Raw genomic sequence first — 23,600 nt, forward strand, 5'->3', positions numbered from 1 at the left:
TCTGCAGTCACACCTGCCCTCTAGAGGTTTCCGCAATGATCTCCCACCCATATCCCACCAGCTTGATACTTGAGTAACACATGGGGAAACTGAGGCACACACACAAACGTTAAGAACATTCCCGCTTTGTCCCACCCTTCTGAGACCAGCCCAGGGGCACTTTCTCCAGTGGCTGGAACCCCTCTAACCACACCAGCCCCTGAGCCTGCAGGTGATGGAGAGACCCGGGGAAAGGGCTGGAGCCGGGCAGGGAAATGACTCTGCACAAAGGGCCCCTTTCAGGGACCAACTGGTGTCGTAGGGTGTTCAGTGCTGAGGGGAAGGGCCGAATCTGTGCTGTGATAAAGTGACTAAGGGTTTTCCCAGCACGGCAGAGCCCAGAGCGTCTATCTGCAGGGAGAAAGTGTGTGACATGGACTCAGTTCCCTTATGTAACCTCTCCCATCGCCCCTCTCGCCCCGACAGGCCAAGGAATCACATCCACATTTCACTCCAGATGGTCCCGTCTTCCAGGAGACAGGGAAGGGAAATCGCTGTGATGGGGACAGCTCAGGTACGGGATTTTCAGGGAGCTGTGGGGGGTGGGGTGGGAAGGATTTGGTGTATAGGGGAGGGGCAGGAAACACACAATGTGAGGCAGGGAGGGGACGGGGTGTGATACACCTCCTGGAAAATGATCAACCTGGGCCTGATTTTGTGAACAGTTCCGTGGGGACGGGACTGAACGGGACGGGACTTTCCCCCATTTCTGACCCAGAAAACACCCCACTGGCCAGAGGCTGCTGTGAAATACGCAGGGAAGCTGTCAAGGTTCCAGTCCCGTATCTGCCTGTGGCTGGCAGGCATGTGGGAAATGAGAAGACCCTGCCCTGCTCCGTGTGCTGGGGTGCAAGGAGCTCTCACCTTCTCCCACCCCCTGAAGTCCCCTGGCTGCTCTGAGCAGGGTGCAGGGTGGGGAGAGCGGGATTCTGCTTCTTCGGGTCTCCCAGAGTTTCACTGTTTTGTTTATTTTTCCCTGTGACTAGTGCTGAGGTGGACAAACTATGGCCCGTGGGCCACATCCGTCCTGCCTGGCCCTTGAGCTCCTGGCCAGGGAGGCTAGCCCCTGGCCCCTCCCCTGCTGTCCCCCCTTCCCCACAGCCTTAACTCACTGTGCCACCAGTGCTCTAGACTGTGCAGCGGCATGGCTGGCTCCAGCTGGGTGGTGCTGCTGCCAGTCCTGGTGCTCTGAACAGCATGGTAAGGGGGCAGGGAGGGAGGGTTGGATAAGTTGCAGGGGGTCTCAGGGAGTGAGGGTGAGGATAGGGGTCGGGGCAGTCAGGGGACAGGGGAAATTGGATAGGGCATGGGGTCCTGGGATGGGGAGGTCAGGGGACAGGGAGCCGGCAGGGTTGGAAGGGTCAGAGGTTCTGGAGGGGGCAGCCAGGGGGTGAGAAGTGGGAGGAGTCAGATAGGGGGTGGGGCCAGGCTGTTTGGGGGAGTCACAGCCTTCCCTACCCGGCCCTTCATATTGTTTCCAAACTCCGATGTGGCCCTCAGGCCAAAAAGTTGCCCCACCCCTGGACTAGTGGGATTGTGGCTGGGGCAGCAGGTAGTCAGTGCAGGACTCTTGTTGTTTCAGATGCCGGTGACCTTCGAGGAGGTGGCTGTGTATTTCACCCAGGGGCAGGGGGCTCTGCTGGACCCCGTTCAGAGAGCCCTCTACAGGGACGTCATGCAGGAGAACTACGAGACGGTGACCTCGCTGGGTAAGGGATTCCCGTCCCCTCAGTTATTACAAGCCGTGGGGTCTGCGTGTCTGAATCTGGTCAGGTTCTTCCCTGCTCAGTTAGATTGGAGGGGACTGGGCTCTGTAATGCACAGCTGCTGTGTGAGAGAGACTTGCATCTCTGTACCCTCTCCAGTGAGACCAGGGTGTCAAAACCTAAGGCATATACAAAATCATCCCCACCCGACCCCCCTAACTTGCAAGGTGGAGAAGTCGTGTATTGTCCTGTCTGTGTTGTTCCTCATTCACACACAGAATCCCTGTTCACCTCCCTCCTTGGACACAGCTCCAGCCATGCGGTGGGCTCTGGGCTCCACTGGTTTAGAAATAGGCAGAGGTTTAACTCCAGAGCTGGGGGTGTGTCAACAAGGCCCCCAGGGAGCACAGATCCTAGGAACTCCTAGTGAGGGCATCACAATTCCTCTCACTTCCCCTGAGGGAGCTCAGTGACCATGTTCCCGTGCTCTTGGATTCCATGTTCCCCCAGCACAGCACAGGGACAGGTTCTACCCACGGAATGTCCTTTCTGACAGACGCTCTCTCAATCCTCCACACACCCTGATCTGGCCTGATTTCACTCCCTGAGCAGGATTCCCCCTTCCGAAACCTGACCTGATCACCCGGCTGGAACGACGGGAAGAGCCGTGGGTGCCCAATCTCCAGGCCTGCGAGGAAAGAGAGATCCCAAGAGGTGCCTGCACAGGTGAGGACTGACACAGAAACCATTTGGTGAATGAAGGAAAAAGATGAGAATCCCAAAAATGTGGTATCAGTAAGTGCCCTCGGATCTTCCTCATCTCACCCAGGGCAGGGCTGCAGTCAGCAGACATCACTGACATCGCTTTCCACATGTCCTGTTCCCTGCAGGAGTTTCCTTCCCAACGTTCCTTCTCTGTGAATTTTTGGGTGGGATGTGGAGGCAGAATCCAGTTGCTCAGTCTGTGAAGCTTTAGTATGTTGGGTTTTCCCTCGGTGCTATGCCTCTTTCTTTGTCCCAGGCACAATGACTCCTGTCTGGATTATCTTTCTCCCAGCAGGGGAAGTGGAACCAGAGGGGACCTTTGTGAGAAGAGCTGCAGAGAATTTTTCCCACTGCTGGGAACAGGGAGATGACGGGGGAAATTGGCAGAGGTCAGAGAGGCTTCTGGGAAACCAATCAAGGGAGCAAACAGATGAATCTATTATATGTGGGGAAGGATACAGGGATCCCATAGCCCGGCAGACAACCCCCAAGGAAGACAAACACTATGAATGCCTTGGCTTTGGGAAAGGATTAGTTCTGAGACGGCTTGTTACGCTTCAGGCAATAAATACTGGCGAGAAACCACTTCAGTGCTTAGACCGTAGGGAAAACTTCAGTAACCTCTCAGATCTTAATAACCATGGGAGAAGCCACACTGGAGAGAGATCCTATCAATGCTTTGAGGACAGGAACTATTTGACTTGGAAGTCAGTACTGACTACACATCAAAGAAGCCACATAGGAGAGAGACCCCATAAGTGCTTAGACTGTGGGAAAAGTTTTATATGGAAGTCAGACGTTGTCAGACATCAGGCTATCCACACAGGAGAGAGACCCCATAAGTGCTTGGACTGTGGAAAAACTTTCATACAGAGGTCAGCCCTTGTTTCACATCTGGCAATACACACAGGAGAGAGACCCCATAAGTGCTTAGAGTGTGGAAAAAGTTTCATACGGAGGTCAGACGTTGTCAGACATCAGGCTGTCCACACAGGAGAGAAACCCCACAAGTGCTTAGACTGTGGAAAAAGTTTTATATGGAAGTCAGGCCTTGCTAAACATCAGGCAATCCACATAGGAGAGAGATCCCATAAGTGTTTGGATTGTGGGAGAAGTTTCACAAATAAATCAAATCTTATAATACATCAGAGGATCCATACAGGAGAGAGACCCCATCAGTGCTCAGACTGTGGAAAAAGTTTCATACAGAGGTCAGACCTTGTTAGACACCAGGCAATCCACACAGGAGAGAGATCCCATAAATGCTTAATCTGTGGAAAAAGTTTCATACTGAGGTCAGCCCTTGTTTCACACCAGAGAATCCACACAGGAGAGAGACCCCATAAGTGCTTAGACTGTGGAAAAAGTTTCATACGGAGGTCAGCCCTTGTTTCACATCAGAGAATCCACACAGGAGAGAGACCCCACAAGTGCTTAGACTGTGGGAAAAGTTTCATACGGAACTCAACCCTTCTTATTCATCAGGCAATCCACACTGGAAAGAGACCTCATAAGTGCTTCATCTGTGGGAAAAGTTTCATACAGAGGTCAAATTTTGTTGAACATCAAGCAGTCCACACTGGAGAGAGACTGCATAAGTGTTTGGACTGTGGGAAAAGTTTCACACACAGATCAAATTTTATAACACATCAGAGGATCCACACAGGAGAGAGACCCCATCAGTGCTCAGACTGTGGAAAAAGGTTCATAGAGAGGTCAGCCCTTGCTGTACATCAGAGAATCCACACAGGAGAGAGACCCCATCAGTGCTCAGACTGTGGAAAACGTTTCATACAGAGGTCAACGCTTCTTAAACATCAGGCAATCCATACAAGAGGGAGACCATAAGTGCTTCGACTCTGGGAATGGTTTCAGAAACAGATCAGCCCTTCTCAACATCTGGCAAAACACACATAGTGCTTAGACTATGGAAAAACGTTTCTAATAGATGTCCGTCCTTGTTTTACATTAGAGAATACACCCAGGGGAGAGATGCCCTTCGCTGCTTAGCCTGTGGAAAGAGTTTTATATGGAGGTCAGACCTTGTTAGACATCCAGCAATCCACAGAGGAGAGAGACCCCGTAAGTGCTTAGACTGTGGAAAACATTTCAGAAACTGATCAGTCCTTGTTTTACATGAGAAAATCCACACAAGAGCAAGTCTCCATAAGTACTTGGACTGTGGCAAAAGTTGCACACTGAGATCACACCACATTAAACACTGGAGAATTCACACACAATCTCAACTTCTGTGATACCTTCATGCACATCTACAAATAGAACTAGCAGAATCTTGTGTGAGGGAGAAGACAATATGCCACGTTTACTGTGAACACAGAGAATACTTAATAGGAGTAAAAGATAAGTAATTCAGTTTCTATTCCTAGCTAAGATTGTTCACCACGTACACACACACAGAGTTCTACAGATGTAATATAATTACGAGCCTCAATTTCTTGTACTAGTCCACTGGCCAGTCACGAGGAGGGGAGCCGGGTCCTGTCTGTGTGCACCGATGCTCCTGGAGGATGATCATAGAACTGGAAGAAGAACCCAACCCTATGGTTTTGTACCCATCTTTTTATATATTTCTATCCATAGATCCTGTCCTGTCCCACTGCCCCTAGATACTGTATGACCATGAGTCATCAGTTAATGGCAGATGTGACTTTGATCTTTTTCTTGATGGGGCTTTTGTTTTTCTTTCTCTTGGATGGGTTCTTTTGCAAGTTTTGCCCATATTGTTCGTCAGCCATCAGGGCAGCTGGCAGCTGGTCTTTGAGATGAGCTGACATCAGGGACTGATCCCATCCCACACCCACATTCACACTTTTAAATGAAACACACACGCCTAACATTAAACAGAGTTTCAGTTTACAATATGGAGTTGCTGTAGCTATAATGTATAATGGTTTAAGATGGCGGTTTTAGTTACAATATGAAGGCACTTTAGTTACAATATATTAAAAAGAAAAGAGTTACAGTAACAGATTCTTCCAAGGCAATTTTTGGTAAGCTACTAACACATAATTTGTCCAAAGGTGGTTAACACTGTTTCATTTATAAAAAGACAATTTCATTAATAACAAAAGGTGGTTTCATTACAGTAATTTCATTGCAAGCATACAGAGCCATATTATATAGGTATAATTTATTTAAAGAGTGATTTCATTCTTCAGCCCTACAACCTGGCCCGAAACAGTTAAGAAACTTGCAGGCTAATTGACCCAGATTCAGCCTTTAGAGATATGTTAGAAAAGTATTTAAATGGTATTTGAGGTTATTCCAAGGGTATGTCCAGACTACCCGCCCTATCGGCGGGTAGCGATCGATTTATCGGAGATTGATATATCGCGTCTCATCTAGACACAATATATCAATCCCCGAACGCACTCCCCATCGACTCCGGAACTCCACCGGAGCGAGCGGCGGTAGCGGAGTCGATGGGGGAGCCGCGGACGTCAATCCCACGCCGTGAGAATGGGAGGTAAGTCAGAATAAGATACTTCAACTTCAGCTACGGTATTCTCGTAGCTGAAGTTGCGTATCTTACATCGACACCCCCCCTGTGTAGACCAGGCCCAAGTAATAGAAACTAGAACTTTGAAACGTAAACTTGTATTGTTAAAAACTCGGAAGAAGATAGTGCTGCTGATTAATTGTGATTAACTCAAAAAAATTAATTGTGGGTAGAAAAATTATTGTCGATGGATGACATTGTTAAATAATAGAATACCAACTGAAATTTGTTAAATGTTTTTGGATGTTTTCCTGTGTTTTCTTATCTATTGATTTCTATCACAACAAAGAACAGAAAGTGTGCAGTGCTCACTTTATATTATTTTTAATCACAAATATTTGTACTGTAACCATGAAAATCAAAAATAGTATATTTCAATTCACCTCCTAGAAGTACTGTAGTGCAATCTCTTTATCATGAAAGTGTAACTTAGAAACATAGATTATTTTTGTTATATAAGTGCACTCAAAAATAAAGCAATTAAAAACTTTAGAGTCTAGAAGTCCACTTAGTGCTACTTCCTTTTCTACCAATCGCTTAGACAAAGAGGTTAGTTTCCATTTGCAGGAGGTAATGCTGCAAGTGAGAAGAGGCAATCTTATGACACTGTTACAGCTGGAGTTGCAAGATATTTACTTGCCAGATACACTAAAGATTCCTCTGTCCCTTCATGCTTCAACCACCGCTGCTTAACCTCCCTTCCTTTGCCTGCTACCCCTGATATCCATGCTCAGACCAGAGCTGATCGTTCTTCAGCTTTTCAGCCTCTTCTAGGGTCTGTGGGGGGAATTTTTCATCTGCCTGGACCGGACACCCTTTGTTGCAATGGCACCTGGCCCGGGAGAATTGGAAATCCTATTTGCCAGGGAAATCCTCGCTGGCTGGCATTTCCCATTTGCCTGCCTCCTGCCGAAGGAGAGTCAATTGACATTTATTTATTTTTTTAGCTTCTCCCACAGACAATAGCTGCTGTCGCCCATTGGGGTAGATTAATTAACTGATTAAAGGTGCAGTACAGAAAACTGCAATAGGGTTGAAATAGAAGGCATCTCTGAGTTGGGGTCACTGCAAAGGAAAGGGGTAATGTTGGGGGGAGACTGTGAGCAAGAGCAGACTGGCTAGGGGAGGGAGGGAAAGAGGGTGGGCAGTCAGGAAGAGGGAGAGGGAGAGATACAAGGGCAGCTCCCCCAACCCATGGGGCAGGAGGTGGGGGGCTGCCCCACCCAGCAGCCAGAGGGGAATTCTTTTACCGCAAATATCACTGAAGCTTTGGGGGTAGGTGGAGGTTTCTGCCTAAGGGCTCAGAAGCTACAAGGCAGGTGTCCAGCCTAGGGATGTAAACAGCATTTTAAAGCAGTAACCGTTTCAACTATTAACATTGTCCTGGTTAAACGTTAAAGGAATTCACAACATAGGCCCAGGGGCGGCTCTAGGAATTTTGCCGCCCCAAGCACGGCAGGCAGGCTGCCTTCTGCGGCTTGCCTGCGGAGGGTCCGCTGGTGCCACGGCTTCGGCGGACCTCCCGCAGGCAAGCTGCCGAGGGCAGCCTGCTTGCTGCCGTCATGGTGCCCGCAGAGCGCCCCCCGCGGCATGCCGCCCCAAGCACGCACTTGGCATGCTGGGGCCTGGAGCCGCCCCGCATAGGCCCCCACCCAGCATTGTCCTGGTTAAACATTAAACATGACTGGCTGAGCCAGGCAAAGCACAGGGGGAGAGGCTGGAATTGCTCTGGGCCGTGGAATGATTTTAGAGCAAGGGTGCGGTGCCGCCCCCTTATCCCTCTCTGTGCCCCCTGTATCCCCTTGAGGTGGGGCTGGGAGCAGAGCCATGGCTCCGGGAAGGGGGGACTCAGGATGCAGACGGGGTAAGGAGCCCGAGGCTGCACATGGAAGCTGATGAAGTCATCCCCGTCTTACTGGCATTGCTCTCCCCCTCTCCCCCCCCCCCGCCTCGGGGTGTCCCAGTCCATGGCCTGCACCCCGTGGAACCCTGGGGGAGGCAGGGACAGAACTAGGTCAACAGCCAGAAGTGCTCAAAGATCACGAGTGTGCCTCCCCCCCCCCATCAGTTACAGAGATTACCAAGTTCAGGGGCTTTTTATTTGTCCTCTGGATTTGCACCTTTTTGGGGACACTGGGAAGAAGGGTCCTGTCCCCTAGAGCCTGAGGGCGTGTGGCCACCGACAGAGCATGTGTCTGACCTGCAGCATCCCTGCAGCACAGCCAGGGCCTGGGCAGGAGGCCTGGGATGGGGGAGGGACAGACTGTGAACTGCCCGGGCATCCCAGAGATGCTGTTTGTGCTTTCCCCAGGCCCGCAGAGTGGGGCAAAGTGTTTTCCTTTTGCCTTCCCCGTTGTTTCCTGATTTCTTTTATTAGCTGCTGTTTAGTAAATTGCATTTGTTCTGGGGTATAGACAATGGTCAGGGAAGCGTCCAGAGGGGAGAAATTCCCCTGGAGTGGGGATGCTCTAGCCCGTGTCAACAAACATGTAAAGGGAAATCATGTCTTACTAATCTATTAGAGTTCTTTGAAGGAGTCAACAAACATGTGGACAAGGGGGATCCAGTGGACATAGTGTACTTAGATTTCCAGAAAGCCTTTGACAAGGTCCCTCACCAAAGGCTCTTACGTAAATTAAGCTGTCATGGGATAAAAGGGAAGGTCCTTTCATGGACTGAGAACTGGTTAAAAGACAGGGAACAAAGGGTAGGAATTAATGGTAAATTCTCAGAATGGAGAGGGGTAACTAGTGGTGTTCCCCAAGAGTCAGTCCTAGGACCAATCCTATTCAATTTATTCATAAATGATCTGGAGAAAGGGGTAAACAGTGAAGTGGCAAAGTTTGCAGATGATACTAAACTGCTCAAGATAGTTAAGACCAAAGCAGATTGTGAAGAACTTCAAAAAGATCTCACAAAACTAAGAGATTGGGCAACAAAATGGCAAATGAAATTTAATGTGGATAAAGGTAAAGTAATGCACATTGGAAAAAATAACCCAACTATACATACAATATGATGGGGGCTAATTTAGCTACAATGAGCCAGAAAAAAGATCTTGGAGTCATCGTGGATAGTTCTCTGAAGATGTCCACGCAGTGTGCAGAGGCAGTCAAAAAAGCAAACAGGATGTTAGGAATCATTAAAAAGGGGATAGAGAATAAGACTGAGAATATAGTATTGCCCCTATATAAATCCATGGTACGCCCACACCTCGAATACTGTGTACAGATGTGGTCTCATCACCTCAAAAAAGATATTCTAGCACTAGAAAAGGTTCAGAAAAGGGCAACTAAAATGATTAGGGGTTTGGAGAGGGTTCCATACGAGGAAAGATTAAAGAGGCTAGGAGTCTTCAGCTTGGAAAAGAGGAGACTAAGGGGGGATATGATAGAGGTATATAAAATCATGAGTGATTTAGAGAAAGTGGATAAGGAAAAGTTATTTACTTATTCCCATAATACAAGAACTAGGGGGTCATCAAATGAAATTAATAGGCAGCAGGTTTAAAACAAATAAAAGGAAGTTCTTCTTCACGCAGCGCACAGTCAACTTGTGGAACTCCTTACCTGAGGATGTTATGAAGGCTAGGACTATAACAATGTTTAAAAGGAAACTGGATAAATTCATGGTGGCTAAGTCCATAAATGGCTATTAGCCAGAATGGGTAAGAATAGTGTCCCCAGCCTCTGTTTGTCAGAGGATGGAGATGGATGGCAGGAGAGAGATCACTTGATCATTGCCTGTTAGGTTCACTCCCTCTGGGGCACCTGGCATTGGCCACTGTTGGTAGACAGATACTGGGCTAGATGGACCTTTGGTCTGACCCGGTACGGCCTTTCTTATGTTCTTATGTGTCCTGAGTGGTCACAACCATGTTGGGGGACGAGGCCCTCAGGAAGCCTGGGCCCAGCTTGTTGGGGTTATAAGGACTTTGCCACACAGCAGAGTGGAAGGGGAGCCCTCAAGGTGAGGCAGGCTCTGGGTGAAGGAAGAGGGAGCGAGGACTCAGATCCTTCTACTATTTGATTACACCCAGCTGGTGTTTTAAGTCAGGAAAATTCCCCCCAATAGCAGGACCATTTCCCTGCTTATCTCTGCGCATCTTTACTGGTTTCCCCTAAAGTTCATTAAGTATTTTAGGAACAAGTGTGACAGCGGCCACCAGCGAGAGTTCCTGGCCACACTGTGAGGCCACCAAATTTGGTCGTGAGACCCCCTGGGCCAGCTGCTCATGATGGGCCCTTCTGACCTTAGCGCCTGGGAGTGGAACAGGAGCCGGACCCAGAGATGCTGCAGCGCGATCGCTTCGGCGCTAGGACCCTGGAGCGGCCGGGAGGCGGCTCCGGGCAGCGAGCGCTGGGCTCAGGCCCGGCCGCAGGAAGTGACTCGCAGCCGCTGCGGTGACTCTGGCTCCCAGGCTCCTGGCGAGATCCCCGAGCCCCGGGGGGCGGCTGGTGCTGGGAGCCCGGAGCCCTGGCTGCAGCCGGGAGAGGGGAATCTCCAGCAGGGCCCTTCCCGCTGCTCCCCCGCCAGGAGCCTCTCCCAGGGCAGAGCCCCCAGCCCGGCCCGGCCCCTGCCCCGGGGGGCCCCGCTCGGAGGGAAGGTGAGAGAGACCCGCCCCCCCCCCGGGCTGCAGGGGGAGGTTTGGCCCCAGGCTGCTCCCAGCGGAGCTGGCTGCGATTCCCGCCCGGGGCCCGGGAAAGCTGCCGCCAGCCGCGGTGGGGGCGGGATCACGTTACCCTCCCCTAGCCATCTGGTGCTTTGTTTCCCTGGCTGCGCTGGAGCAGACGGAGGCTGGAGCTCAGGGAGATCTGAGGGGGGCAGATGGGGAGGTGGAAGGTGATCGGGGGCTAAACTGAATGGTTTATTGGTGGCCGGGAACACAGCGTAGAACAGAGCTTGTTAGCACAGAAATCAGGAGCTCTCAGCAAAGTCCATCTGGGGGGAATCCAGAGTCCGGAGCCCCAAACTAGGAGACTGACCCGCTTCCAGCCCCCATTCCTCAGAGACGCCCAGCTGCCCCTCCCCCATGCTTTCTCTCCTTCTCAGGAAAACAGGTCACCTGGTCTCCCCCCCCCCCCTTTGTTCTCCAAGAGCTTGGGCTGGCTCCTTGCAGAGGGCTGTTTTCGGCCACTGCTTGCCAGGATACAGAATTCTGGCCATTCTCTATGCCCAGGAAGCCACTCTGCAGTCACACCTGCCCTCTAGAGGGCTCTGCAGTGATCACACAGCTGTATCCCACCAGCTTGATACTTCAGTAGCACATGGGGAAACAGAGGCACACACGGTGTTCAGAGAAAACAGTAAGAACATTCCTGCTTCATCCCACCCCTCTGAGACCAGCCCAGGGGCACTTTCTCCAGTGGCTGGAACCCCTCTAACCACACCAGCCCCTGAGCCTGCAGGTGATGGAGAGACCTGGGGAAAGGACTGGAGCCGGGCAGGGAAATGACTCTGCACAAAGGGCCCCTTTCAGGGACCAGCTGGGGAGCTTGGCCTACAAGGAGAGGGGCTCCCTGTGTCAGTGCGTCCCAGAGCTGCTGCCCTCAGTGACACAGCCGGGTTCAACTCCCCTTACCAGTGTCAGTGGCTGAGCTGCCTGATGAGAGCCAAGGCCCAGGGCAATGGGGCAGTCGCCCGTTCTCCCAGGGCGAGGGAAGAAGATAAAAGGGGAAGCGGAGAGACTGGAAGGGCAGCAGGAGCAGGAAGTGGGGAGGGAGGTTCCCAGCTCCCAGCCCTGCCCAGCTCCATTCCCTGCACCCCCGGGGCAGTCAGCTCTCCTGGGAACAAGGGGAGGAGCTGAGCGAGGAAAAGCCAGTTGCTGACTCTGCTGAGCACCGCAGGACTGAGGGAGCCGGGGCAGAGCTAGAGGGGTTACAATACACCGTGGGGCAGTGCCCTAAAGTGGCTCCTTTGATTCTGTTCTTTTTCCGGCGTTTGGCTCAGAGATGCTGTTCTGGGGAGGTTTAGAAGGGACTTGGTGGGGTTAGTTCTAATGGGGGAGGGGGCCAGGCCGGGGGGGGTAATGAACTAACTGGGTTTGTTCCCAGCATGGCAGAGTCCTAGAATCCGCGCGTCTGTCTGCAGGGAGAGAGCCTGGGGGGAATCGGGGCGTGACATGGACTCCAGCCCCTTATGAAACCTGCCCAATCTCCCTGCTCCTCTGCCAGGCTGAGGAATCGCGTCCACGTTTCGCTCCAGATCGTCCCGTCTTCCAGGAGACAGGGCAGGGGAATGGCTGTGATGGAGCCAGCTCAGGTAGGGGATTTTCAGGGAGATTTTGGTGTCGGGGGGAGGGGTATTGCAGAAGGGTTAAACACCCGGGGTGGGACGGGGTCTGATAAACCTGCTGGAACATGATCAACCTGGGCCTGATTTTCTAAACAGGTGCATTGGCAGGTGTGGGGGAGGGAAAACATTCCCCCATTTCTGAACCAGGAAACACCCCGCTGGGAAGGGCTGGGAAAACTGACCAGACTCCCAGGGCTGGAGCCTGAACCCACTGGCCAGAGGCTGCTGTGAAATACGCAGGGAAGCTGTTGGGATTCCTGTCTCTGTCCCTGGCTGAGAGCTCTGCTTCCAGTATTATCAGCCTGTGGCTGGCAGCTCTGTGGGAAGCGAAAAGACCCTGCCCTGCTCCCTCTGCTGGGGGGGGACAAGGACCTTCTCCCCACCCCCTGAAGCCTCCTGGCTGCTCTGAGCAGGGTGCAGGGAGGATTCTGCTTCTCTGTCCCTCCTCCCCCTTGACTCGTGGGATTGTGGCTGGGGCAGCAGGTTCTGAGTGGGGGACTCTTGTTGTTTCAGATGCCGGTGACCTTCGAGGAGGTGGCTGTGTATTTCACCCAGGGACAGGGGGCTCTGCTGGACCCCGCCCAGAGAGCCCTCTACAGGGACGTCATGCAGGAGAACTACGAGACAGTGACGTCGCTGGGTAAGGGATTCCTGGCCCCTTGCTTATTGGAAGCTGGGGTGGGGGGCGGGGAGGTCTGCATGTCTGACACCGGTCAGGTTCTTCCCTCATCACTCTCCAGTGAGACCAGGATGTCAAAACCTAAGGCACAAACTAAATCATCGGCACCTAACCCTGCTAGTTTGCAAGGTGGAGAAGCCGTGTATTGTCCTGTCTGTGTTGTTTCTTGGTCGCTCACAGAATCCCTCTTCTCCCTCCTTCTTGGGAACAGCTCCAGCCATGCGGAGGGCTCTGGGCTCGACAGGGTTAGAAATAGGCAGAGGTTTAACACTGGAGCTGGGTGTGTGTCACAATTCCCCTCACCTCTCCAGATGTCTGCCTCCCCCGAGGGGGCTCAGTGACCACGGTCCCATCCTATTAGATTCCACATTCCCCAGCACAGCACAGGGACAGATTCCGCTCATGGAATGTCCTTTCTGACAGACGCTCTCTCAATTCTCCACACACCCTGATCTGCTCTGATTTCACTCCCTGCACAGGATTCCCCCTTCCCAAACCTGACCTGATCACCCGGCTGGAACGAGGGGAAGAGCCGTGGATGCCCGATCTCCAGGCCTGTGAGGAAAGAGGGATCCTGAGAGGCACCCACACAGGTGAGGACTGACACACAAACCATCTGGGGAATGAAGGAAAAAGTTGAGAATCCCAAAAACGTAGTATCAATAAGTGCCCTCAGTTCTTCCACACCTCACTCAGGGCAGGGCTGCAGTCAGCAGGTATCACTGACATCGCTTTCCACGTGTCCTGTTCCCTGCAGGAGTTTCCTTCCCAACTTTCCTTCTCTGTGAAAGTTTGGGTGGGAAGTGGAGACAGAATCCAATTGCTCCGTCTGTGCAGCTTTAGTATGTTGGGTTTTCCCTTCGTGCTATTTCTCTGAATTTCTCCCCAGCACAATGACTCCTGTCTGGATTCTTTCTCTGTCCCAGCAGGTGATGAGAGAGTGAGTGAGACCGAGGAGGGGAACCAACAGCAGGAAGTTCCTGGGCACAGGGAATCACAGGGGACCTTTGTGGGAAGACCCCATATGTGCTTAGACTGTGGAAAAAGTTTCATGCGGAGGTCAGACCTTGTTAAACATCAGGCAATCCACACTGGAGAGAGACCTCATAAGTGCTTAGACTGTGGAAAAAGTTTCATACGGAGGTCAACCCTACTTGATCATCAGGCAATCCACATTGGAGAGAGACCCTATAAGTGCTTAGACTGTGGGAAAAGTTTCATACGGAGGTCAGTACTTGTTAAACATCAGGCAGTCCACACTGGAGAGAGACCCCATAAGTGCTTAGACTGTGGAAAAAGTTTCATGCGGAAGTCAGACCTTGTTAAACATCAGGCAATCCACACCGGAGAGAGACCTCATAAGTGCTTAGACTGTGGAAAAAGTTTCATACGGAGGTCAACCCTACTTGATCACCAGGCAGTCCACATTGGAGAGAGACCCTATAAGTGCTTAGACTGTGGAAAAAGTTTCATATGGAGGTCAGGCCTTGTCAGACATCAGGCAATCCACACTGGAGAGAGACCCCATAAGTGCTTAGACTGTGGAAAAAGTTTCATGCGGAGGTCAGACCTTGTTAAACATCAGGCAGTCCACACCAGAGAGAGACCTCATAAGTGCTTAGACTGTGGAAAAAGTTTCATATGGAGGTCAGGCCTTGTCAGACATCAGGCAATCCACACTGGAGAGAGACCCTACAAGTGCTTATACTGTGGGAAAAGTTTCATAGAGAGGTCAGGCTTTCTTATTCATCAGACAATCCACACGAGAGAGAGACCTTATAAGTGCTTAGACTGTGGAAAAAGTTTCATACGGAGGTCAGGTCTTGTCATTCATCAGGCAATCCACACTGGAGAGAGACCCCACAAGTGCTTAGACTGTCGGAAAAGTTTCATGCGGAGGTCAGACCTTGTTAAACATCAGGCAATCCACACCGGAGAGAGACCTCATAAGTGCTTAGACTGTGGAAAAAGTTTCATATGGAGGTCAGGCCTTGTCAGACATCAGGCAATCCACACTGGAGAGAGACCCTACAAGTGCTTATACTGTGGGAAAAGTTTCATACAGAGGTCAGGCCTTCTTATACATCAGACAATCCACACCAGAGAGAGACCTCATAAGTGCTTAGACTGTGGAAAAAGTTTCATACGCAGGTCAGCCCTTGTCATTCATCAGGCAATCCACACTGGAGAGAGACCCCACAAGTGCTTAGATTGTGGGAAAAGTTTCATACAGAGGTCACACCTTGTTCTACATCAGGCAGTCCACACTGGAGAGAGACCCCATAAGTGCTTAGACTGTGAAAAAAGTTTCATACGGAGGTCAGGCCTTGCTAAACATCAGATAATCCACACAGGAGAGAAATCCCATAAATGTTTGGACTGTGGGAAAAGTTTCACACATAGATCATATCTTATGGCACATCAGGCAGTTCACACAGGTGAGAGACTCCACAAGTGCTTAGACTGTGGAAAAAGTTTTATACGGATGTCAGTTCTTGTCAGACATCAGGCAATCCACACTGGAGAGAGACCCCACAAGTGCTTAGACTGTGGGAAAAGTTTCATACGGAGGTCAACCCTACTTGATCATCAGGCAATCCACATTGGAGAGAGACCCCATAAGTGCTTAGACTGTGAAAAAAGTTTCATACGGAAGTCAGGCCTTGCTAAACATCAGAGAATCCACACAGGAGAGAAATCCCATATATGTTTGGACTGTGGGAAAAGTTTCACACATAGATCATATCTTATGGCACATCAGGCAGTCCACACAGGTGAGAGACTCCACAAGTGCTTAGGCTGTGGAAAAAGTTTTATACAGAGGTCAGTCCTTGTCAGACATCAGGCAATCCACACTGGAGAGAGACCCCACAAGTGCTTAAACTGTGGGAATAGTTTCATACAGAAGTCAGACCTTGTTAAACATCAGGCAGTCCACACTGAAGAGAGACCCTACAAGTGTTTAGACTGTGGAAAAAGTTTCAAACAGAGGTCAGCCCTTGTCAGACATCAGGGAATCCACACAGAAGAGAGACCCCATAAATGCTTAGACCAGAGGTGGGCAAACTACGGCCCGCAGGTCACATCCAGCCCACAGGACGGTCCTGCCCAACCCGTAATCTCCCAGCCGAGGAGGCTAGCCCCCGGCCCCTCCCCTGCCCCTATATAACATCATGAGTGATGTGGAGAAAGTAGATAAGGAAAAGTTATTTACTTATTCCCATAATACAAGAACTAGGGGCCACCAAATGAAATTAATGAGCAGCAGGTTTCAAACAAATAAAAGGAAGTTCTTCACATAGCACACGGTCAACTTGTGTAACTCCTTATCTGAGGAGGTTGTGAAGGCTAGGACTATAACAGCGTTTAAAAGGGGACTGGATAAATTCATGGAGGTTAAGTCCATTAATGGCTATTAGCCAGGATGTGTAAGGAATGGTGTCCCTAGCCTAGGGTGACCAGATGTCCTGATTTTATAGGGACAGTCCTAATTTTTGGTTCTTTTTCCTATATAACCTCCTATTACCCCCCACCCCCTGTCCCGATTTTTCACACTTGCTGTCTGGTCACCCTACCCTAGGGCTTGGCTACACTTGAGAGTTGCAGCACTGGTGGAGGCTTTCCAGCGCTGCAGCTTAGTAACTGTCCACACCTGCAAGGCACATCCAGCGCTGCAACGCTGGCTGAACACCTGCTCTGCTTGGGGTGTAGCGAGTGCAGCGCTGGTGATCCAGCGCTGCTCGTCAGGTGTGGACACACACCAGTGCTGTTATTGGCCTCCAGGGTATTAGGAGATATCCCAGAATGCTTTTAACTAAATTACTCTCTTTGTTTTGTTATGCAGCCTCTCTTTGTTTTGTTGTGAACTTGGAGCTCCGTGCTCCGGGAGCTGCTTATCTAAAAAAACAAACACAGCTCCTGTTTGCTGTGATCAATCTGTACCTGACTGTGAACAATCAAATGAGAGAACCCCTGTGAATGAGGCAGGCAGGGAGTGAGTGTTTGATTGATGAGAGGAACAGCGGGGGCAGAGGGGAGAAAGGGAGTCCGTTGGATGCAGGCTGTTTGCAGTTAAGAATTAAGAGTAAGGGGTTGGGAAAACTTTCTGATTTTTCAAGGCAGGGAGCTAAGATACAGTGTTGGCTCCAAAAATCCACTCTCTCTCTCTCCCCCGCTCCCTGTCACACTACACCCCACCCCACCCCACTCTTTTGAAAAGCACGTTGCTGCCACTTGAACGCTGGGATAGCTGCCCATAATGCATCACTCCCAACAGCGCTGCAAATGCTGCAAATGTGGCCACACTGCAGCGCTGGTAGCTGTCAGTGTGGCCACACACCAGCACTGTTCCTACACAGCTGGACGACCAGCGCTGCAAACTCCCAGCGCTGCAACTCTCGAGTGTAGCCAAGCCCCTAGTCTCTGTTCGTCAGAGGGTGGAGATGGATGGCAGGAGAGAGATCACTTGATCATTACCTGTTATGTTCACTCCCTCTGGGGCACCTGGCATTGGCCACTGTTGGTAGACAGGATAGTGGGCTAGATGGACCTTTGGTCTGACCCAGTATGGCCGTCCTTATGCTGTCCTCCCTCCCCCACAGCCTCAGCACGCCATGCCGCCAAGGCTCTGGCCTACTGCTCCTGCCGGGCAGCACGGCGGCATGGATGGCTACGGCATGGTAAGGGGGTGGGGAGCAGGGGGTCCCAAGGAGCAGTCAAGCAGCAGGGGGCGGTTGGATGGGGTGGAGGTTCGGGGGGGGGGGCACTCAGGGGACGGGGAACAGAGGCAGGGGTTGGATAGGCATGGGAGTCCCAGGGGGCCTGTTGGGATGGGGGTGTGGATAGGGATGGGGCAGTCAGGGAGTAGGAGGGGTTGGCTAGGGGGTGGGGTCTCGGGGGGGGTTCCGGGAGGGGTGGTCAGGGGACAAGGAGCAGGAGGGGTTGGATGGGTCAGGGATTCTGAGGGGGCAGGACGTGGGAGGGGGCAGTATAGGGGGCAGGGACCAGGCTGTTTGGGGAGGCACAGCCTTCCCTACCCGGCCCTCCATACAGTTTTGCAACCCCAATGTGGCCCTCAGGCCAAAAAGTTTGCCCATCCCTGGCTTAAACTGTGAAAAAAGTTTCACAGAGAAGCCAACCCTTCTTAAACATCAGGCAATCCACACAGGAGAGAGACCCCATAAGTGCTTGGATTGTGGGAAAATTTTCCCAAGGAGATCAGTCCTGGTTTAATATCAGAGAATACGCACAGGAGAGAGATCCCATAAGTGCTTAGACTGGGAAAAGTTTCATACAGAGGTCCGATCTTGTTAAACAATCAAGCAATCCATACAAGAGAGAGACCATAAGGCCATAAGACACACAGAGGAGTGACCCCATAACTGCTTAGCCTGTGAAAGACCTTTTAAATGGAGGTCAGAACTTGTTTCAAATCAGGCAATCCAGCCAGGAGAGAGACCCCATAAGTGTTTGGACCATGTGAAAAGTTTTCACGGAAAGATCAAATCTTCTAACACTCAGAGGATCCACACAGGAAAGAGACCCCATCAGTGCTCAGACTGGAAAAAACTTCCGACATAGGTCAGACCTTGTTAAACATCAGCTAATCCACAAAGAAGAGAGATCTCATAAGTGCTTAGGCTTTGGGGAAAGTTTTATATGGAGCTCGTCTCAAGTTTTACATCAGAGAATCCGCACAGGAGACCCCATAAGTGCTTAGACTATGGAGAATGTTTCATACTATGGTCAAGGCTTCTTAATTATCAGGCAATCCACAAAAGAGGAAGACTCCTTAAGTGCTTGGACCGTAAGAAAGGTTTCAGAAACACCTCAGCCCTGACTGGTTTAGCCCAGCAAAGCACAGGGGGAGAGGATGGAATTGCTTTGGGCCCACTCCAATGCTTTTAGAGTAGGAGCAGGGTGCTCCCCCTTATCCCTGTCTGTGCCCCCTGTACCCCCTGGAGGTGGGGCCGGGAGCAGGGCCATGGCTCTGGTAGGCTGCGAGTTGGGATGCAAACATGGGGTAAGGGGCCTGAGGCGGGACATGGAAGCTGATGAAGTCATCCCTGTCATACTGGCATTTCTCCCAACCCCTGGGGGTGTCCCAGTCCATGGCCTGCACCCCGTGGAACCATGTGGGGGGGCAGGTACAGAACTAGGTTAGCAGCCAGAAGTGCTCAAAGATCACGAATCTGCCCCCCTGCCCTCCCCCGATCGTCTTACAGAAATTACCAAGTTCGGAGTCTTTTTATTTGTCCTGTGGATTTGCACCTTTTTGGGGACACTGGGAACAAAGGTCCTGTCACCTAGAGCCTGAGGGCGTGTGGCCACCACCAGAGCATGTGTCTGACCTGCAGAATCCCTGCAGCACAGCCAGGGCCTGGGCAGGAGGCCTGGGATGGAGGAGGGACAGACTGTGAACTGCCCGGGCATCCCACAGACACTGTTTGTGCTTCCCTCGTGCCCGCAGAGTGGGGTGAAGTGTTTTCCTTTCGCCTTCCCCATTGTTTCCTGATTTCTTTTATTAGCTGCTGTTTAATAAATTGCATTTGTTCTGAATTATAGACAATGGTCAGGAAAGCGTCCAGGGTGGGGGAAGTGCCCCCGAGTGGGGACGCTCTAGCCTGTGTCCTGAGTGGTCACAACCAGGTTGGGGAACGAGCCCCTCAGGAAGCCTGGGCCCAGCCGTGTCAGGGATATAAGGACTGTGCCACACAGCAGAATGGAAGGGGAGCCCTCAAGGTGAGGCAGGCTCTGGGTGAAGGGAGCGAGGACTCAGATCCTTCTGCTATTTGATTCCACCCGGGGGGTGTTTAAGTCAGGAAAGTTCCCCCCAGTAGGCAGTGGGACCATTTCCCTGCTTACCTCTGCGCATGTTTACTGGTTTCCCCTAAAGTCCATTTAGTATTTTGGGAAAAAGTGTCAGAGTGGTGTGGGAGAAACCAACTCCACTCAGGTTGGAAGCAACAAAATCAGAGACAGCTTTATTCAGGACATGCAATTGCAAGGGAAAAACCCAGCTGACAGAAAGCATCTCTGCCTCAGTTTCTTCGAAGTACAAGCAATATCACACAAGCATTTATACATTTTAGTGGCCTGCATTAATTAAAAACGTCTGCAGTTTGTTTATGTTATGTCCTGCCCATTCCTGTATTCTCTCACTTCTGTTCTCAAAACATCGCTCTCTCAAGGCTGGGTCATGCTGACTCTTCTGTTTCTTACTCGCTTCTGACGTGAGTCCTGCTGCTACAGGTCTCGCTATATTAGGCTAAGACTTAGCATGATGGTTGCTTTGTTTCTTACAACTGAGAGGCCTGTATTTAAATCCTTTAACCCCGTTTCCACATTCCCCCCTTTTGTGCTTGTCTTTAGCACAACCAACATTCTGAAACCTCCAATGGCATCATGCCTTGTATTTCTATTTCTAGTTCAAAAGGATCAGGACTAGCCCTATACAGCTTAGCTGGAGATAACGATCATGCATAATTAGTGTGAACATGAAAGGCATTTTTGTTAGTACATCCCTTACCACGACATATTCCTACACTAAACAAAAGCAATGCAAGCAGTAGTGTCCCTATTGTAATAATATGCTGGGGTTGTTTCACTGCCTTAGTTACATAGCACATCACATCATAATTAGTACACAAAAGAGACACTCTATAGGCTGTATGAAAGCATGTTTTTCAATTTAATATATATTCTGAAGCACATGGATTTGACTCTGTAAGTCAGACATTTTCTGAAGCTCTGGTAAGAGTAAGCGTAAATTTTGAAACCAGTCGAGTAGCAAAGTGGTCCAATTGAAAGAAATCTGATACCTAAGGTCTAATTGTAGGGCTTTGTCTGCTGGCCAATAAATAATGTGATTTCCTGTGGCCGTGGTGAGATTAAAATGCAAGTCTAGCAAAGTGGTGGCCTTAATGTATACGCCGCTATCATTAGCTTGGAATAGCAACTGTCCTCTCAGGGTAGTTCCTTGTCCCATACCTTCCCAACAAGCTTTGTTAAACATTATGACAGCTTCCTCTTGCTTCAATTTCCTTACATACTGAAACTGCAGAGGTTCCAAGGGCCAAAATGTCCACTGATTCCCTATTCCAATCCAAATATCAGGTGTTATTCCAGGTGCACTAACAACAAATCGGCTAGGCATTACTAGATGGTCTAATCTCCCAGATGTCACGGTGAATAATCCAGTTCCACGTGCATCCTCCCCATGGACCCTGTAGGATTCGGTATGTGGAAGCCCACACCAACCAGCCCATATGCTTGGAAGGAGCTCTGTGAGTACTTGCACATCCATCCTGAAAATCTCCAAGTAGGTCTCCATGGCCACAAATCAGATGGCACTCCTGAAGCACTGATAAGGGCAGTAAGCCATGCCTGATGCTCGAGATCACTCCCAATGGCCATGAGCTGGTCATTCAGGAAATCCTGAATCTCTAAACATGCTAGATCCCACTGCAATTCCTTTCCTGCCTCAGTGATCTTCGATACCACCTCTGTCAACAGTCCTGGGTCATTGAACTAAGGGCAGAAATAACATGTAACTCACCAACTCCAGCTTGCACCTGGGGGCAACTGTGCTCCAGTAATAAGACCAGTGGCCTTTTCTAGTTGCCCTCATTTCTCATCATGTTGGCCCTTAAGAATATTCCAAATTGACGCTGCACTATTTGCACCACCCCATAAGTGTCCAGCTAAGCCTCTTTTCTTCCTGGAGGAGACTTACATCTGTGCCCTTTGCTGTGCTAGCCCAATAGCAGCTCCCCTGGAGCAATTTGGATACATGGAAGTGATTTGAAAACTGGATAGGGCACAATCCCTAATGTGGCATTAATTATTGTTATTCCATATCCCAGTACATCTCTCTCGGGGATAGCATTATACCACATCTATTGTTTAAATATTCTCAGGTACTTTCGAGAGGCATTAACATTAATAGCATAGGAAGGGATATATTGTAATATGGCACAGGTTAAATGATTAGTTACTTACTGAGATCATTTCAGAACAGGTAAAATTTCCAGTGGCAGAACACACTCTCTGAGTATGAGTCTGATTATTTACTAATTGGGTAACCAAAACAATAAGGACCCTTTCCCCTGATATACTACAGACCCCTGGAATGGCCATTATATCAATCCCATTATAAAACCTTAATTTCAAATTCTTGAAGCTCATTTGTAATGATGTCATATACTTCTATCTCCTTTGACCAGTCTTTTTGCACTCAATTGTTTGCTTATATGGGATACCCTGACCCTTAAAAATAAACTTTTTCAAACAATATTTAAATAAATCACTGAAGTGTGAAGGCCTTGGCCATTGGGTTTTATCAGCTGCATGGCATTGTCTGTATTTGGATGTATTACAGGGGTAATAGTGTAATGGAGGAGATGGCAGGGGCAGTGGCAACAAGGTGCCTTTGGAATTTGTCATTTAAAATCCAGTTAGGGAGGGCAATACATGCTGAAGGACTTATCCAAAAACACAGGGCACAGCCTGTGGAATAAACCCCAAAATCCAATCAATCCCACATTCCCAGGCATGGGTCCCACAAGTTTCTTGTTTCTTCACCAGGGTCAGTTCTTAATGTCTTTTGTAGTCAGGAATTCCTGGACTTTGGCAATTTCAGCGGTGTGAGTGTTCCTTCTTCCCTGAAGCAATCGTGGCTCAGCATCATACAGGGAGAAGTTACCAGCACACTCTGTAGTGCTTTGATTTCTTTAGCAAATAAGGAATGCAGGTTAGCTCTGTCAGTGGACAAGGGAGAGGTTACCAGCACATCACCTTGTCCTTTTCTCCTGCTGTTCAGAAGGAGGAAAAGAAATGCCAGAAGGAGAGAGAGGCTGATCAATAGTAGGAGTGGAATTATCTCGAGGCAGAGGGGTCTTTTTGCAGTGAGAAGCCTGGGTCCAGGCAGTCAGTCCTTGGCACTTCACAGCAGTGTTGGCAGTCAGCAGGACTTGGTAAGGGCCTTTCCATTGTGGGGCCAGAGCAGTCTTTCATGGGTGGACCTTTACATAGATCCAATCTTCTGGTTCCAAGGAGTGGCAGGGCTGCTAGGGTCTTTGGGTAGCGCTTCTTTTACCTGTAAGAAAAGAAACTAACACATTTCATTAATGCCTGGCAGCGTTTTGCAGATTTTACAGCTGCTTGGGCACATTCAAGCCCCCGTCCCCCTTTTCTTGGTTGTCAGCCAAGTCTTAGCTGTGAGCAGTGTCCTTGAACGGAGCCAGTGTCTTATCTTTGGACTGAGCTTGCTAGCTATAGTTTTTTTAGTTAACTCGTTCTTTTTCCTTCTCCCCTTCTTGGGTTCTTTTAACCTACAAAGGAAACTTGCACTCTTCACTGATACACCTTTTCCCAACCATGAACACATACACATTGCCATTATACAGTACATTAGTCTTATTATGTAAGCCACATACACCCTTCCATTAAATAACTTTATTACAGAGCTTTGGAGCAACAAGCCAGGACAAGCACAACCACTTTTGAGGAGTCCACTCGGTTCAGCCTCTGGAGTCCAATAGCTTTCTTCCCTCCCCAGCCTCTGGCTAGAAATCTGAGGTAGCCAGAAGGATCCCAT

General features: G+C 50.1%; 2 protein-coding genes across 2 annotated transcripts; both read left to right on the forward strand.

Annotated features, from left to right (window-relative positions):
• The first annotated feature begins 538 nt into the window (after positions 1-538).
• Positions 539-5,916, forward strand: LOC123346583 (zinc finger protein OZF-like). The gene is made up of 4 exons (XM_044984058.1): positions 539-553; positions 1,724-1,748; positions 2,358-2,471; positions 2,803-5,916. The coding sequence occupies exons 1-4, from the start codon at positions 539-541 to the stop codon at positions 4,356-4,358; spliced, it is 1,710 nt and encodes a 569-aa protein (XP_044839993.1). The 3' UTR covers positions 4,359-5,916.
• Positions 5,917-12,076: 6,160 nt separating this feature from the next.
• On the forward strand, positions 12,077-16,639 carry LOC123346584 (zinc finger protein 436-like). The gene is made up of 6 exons (XM_044984059.1): positions 12,077-12,291; positions 12,838-12,964; positions 13,483-13,596; positions 13,933-14,089; positions 15,002-15,596; positions 15,681-16,639. Exons 1-6 carry the CDS (start codon positions 12,169-12,171, stop codon positions 16,170-16,172), a joined length of 1,608 nt encoding a protein of 535 aa, XP_044839994.1. The 5' UTR covers positions 12,077-12,168; the 3' UTR covers positions 16,173-16,639.
• The last annotated feature ends 6,961 nt before the right edge of the window (positions 16,640-23,600 follow it).

The sequence above is a fragment of the Mauremys mutica genome, chromosome 12 (genome assembly GCF_020497125.1).
Source record: "Mauremys mutica isolate MM-2020 ecotype Southern chromosome 12, ASM2049712v1, whole genome shotgun sequence".
Classification (NCBI taxonomy): domain Eukaryota; kingdom Metazoa; phylum Chordata; order Testudines; family Geoemydidae; genus Mauremys; species Mauremys mutica.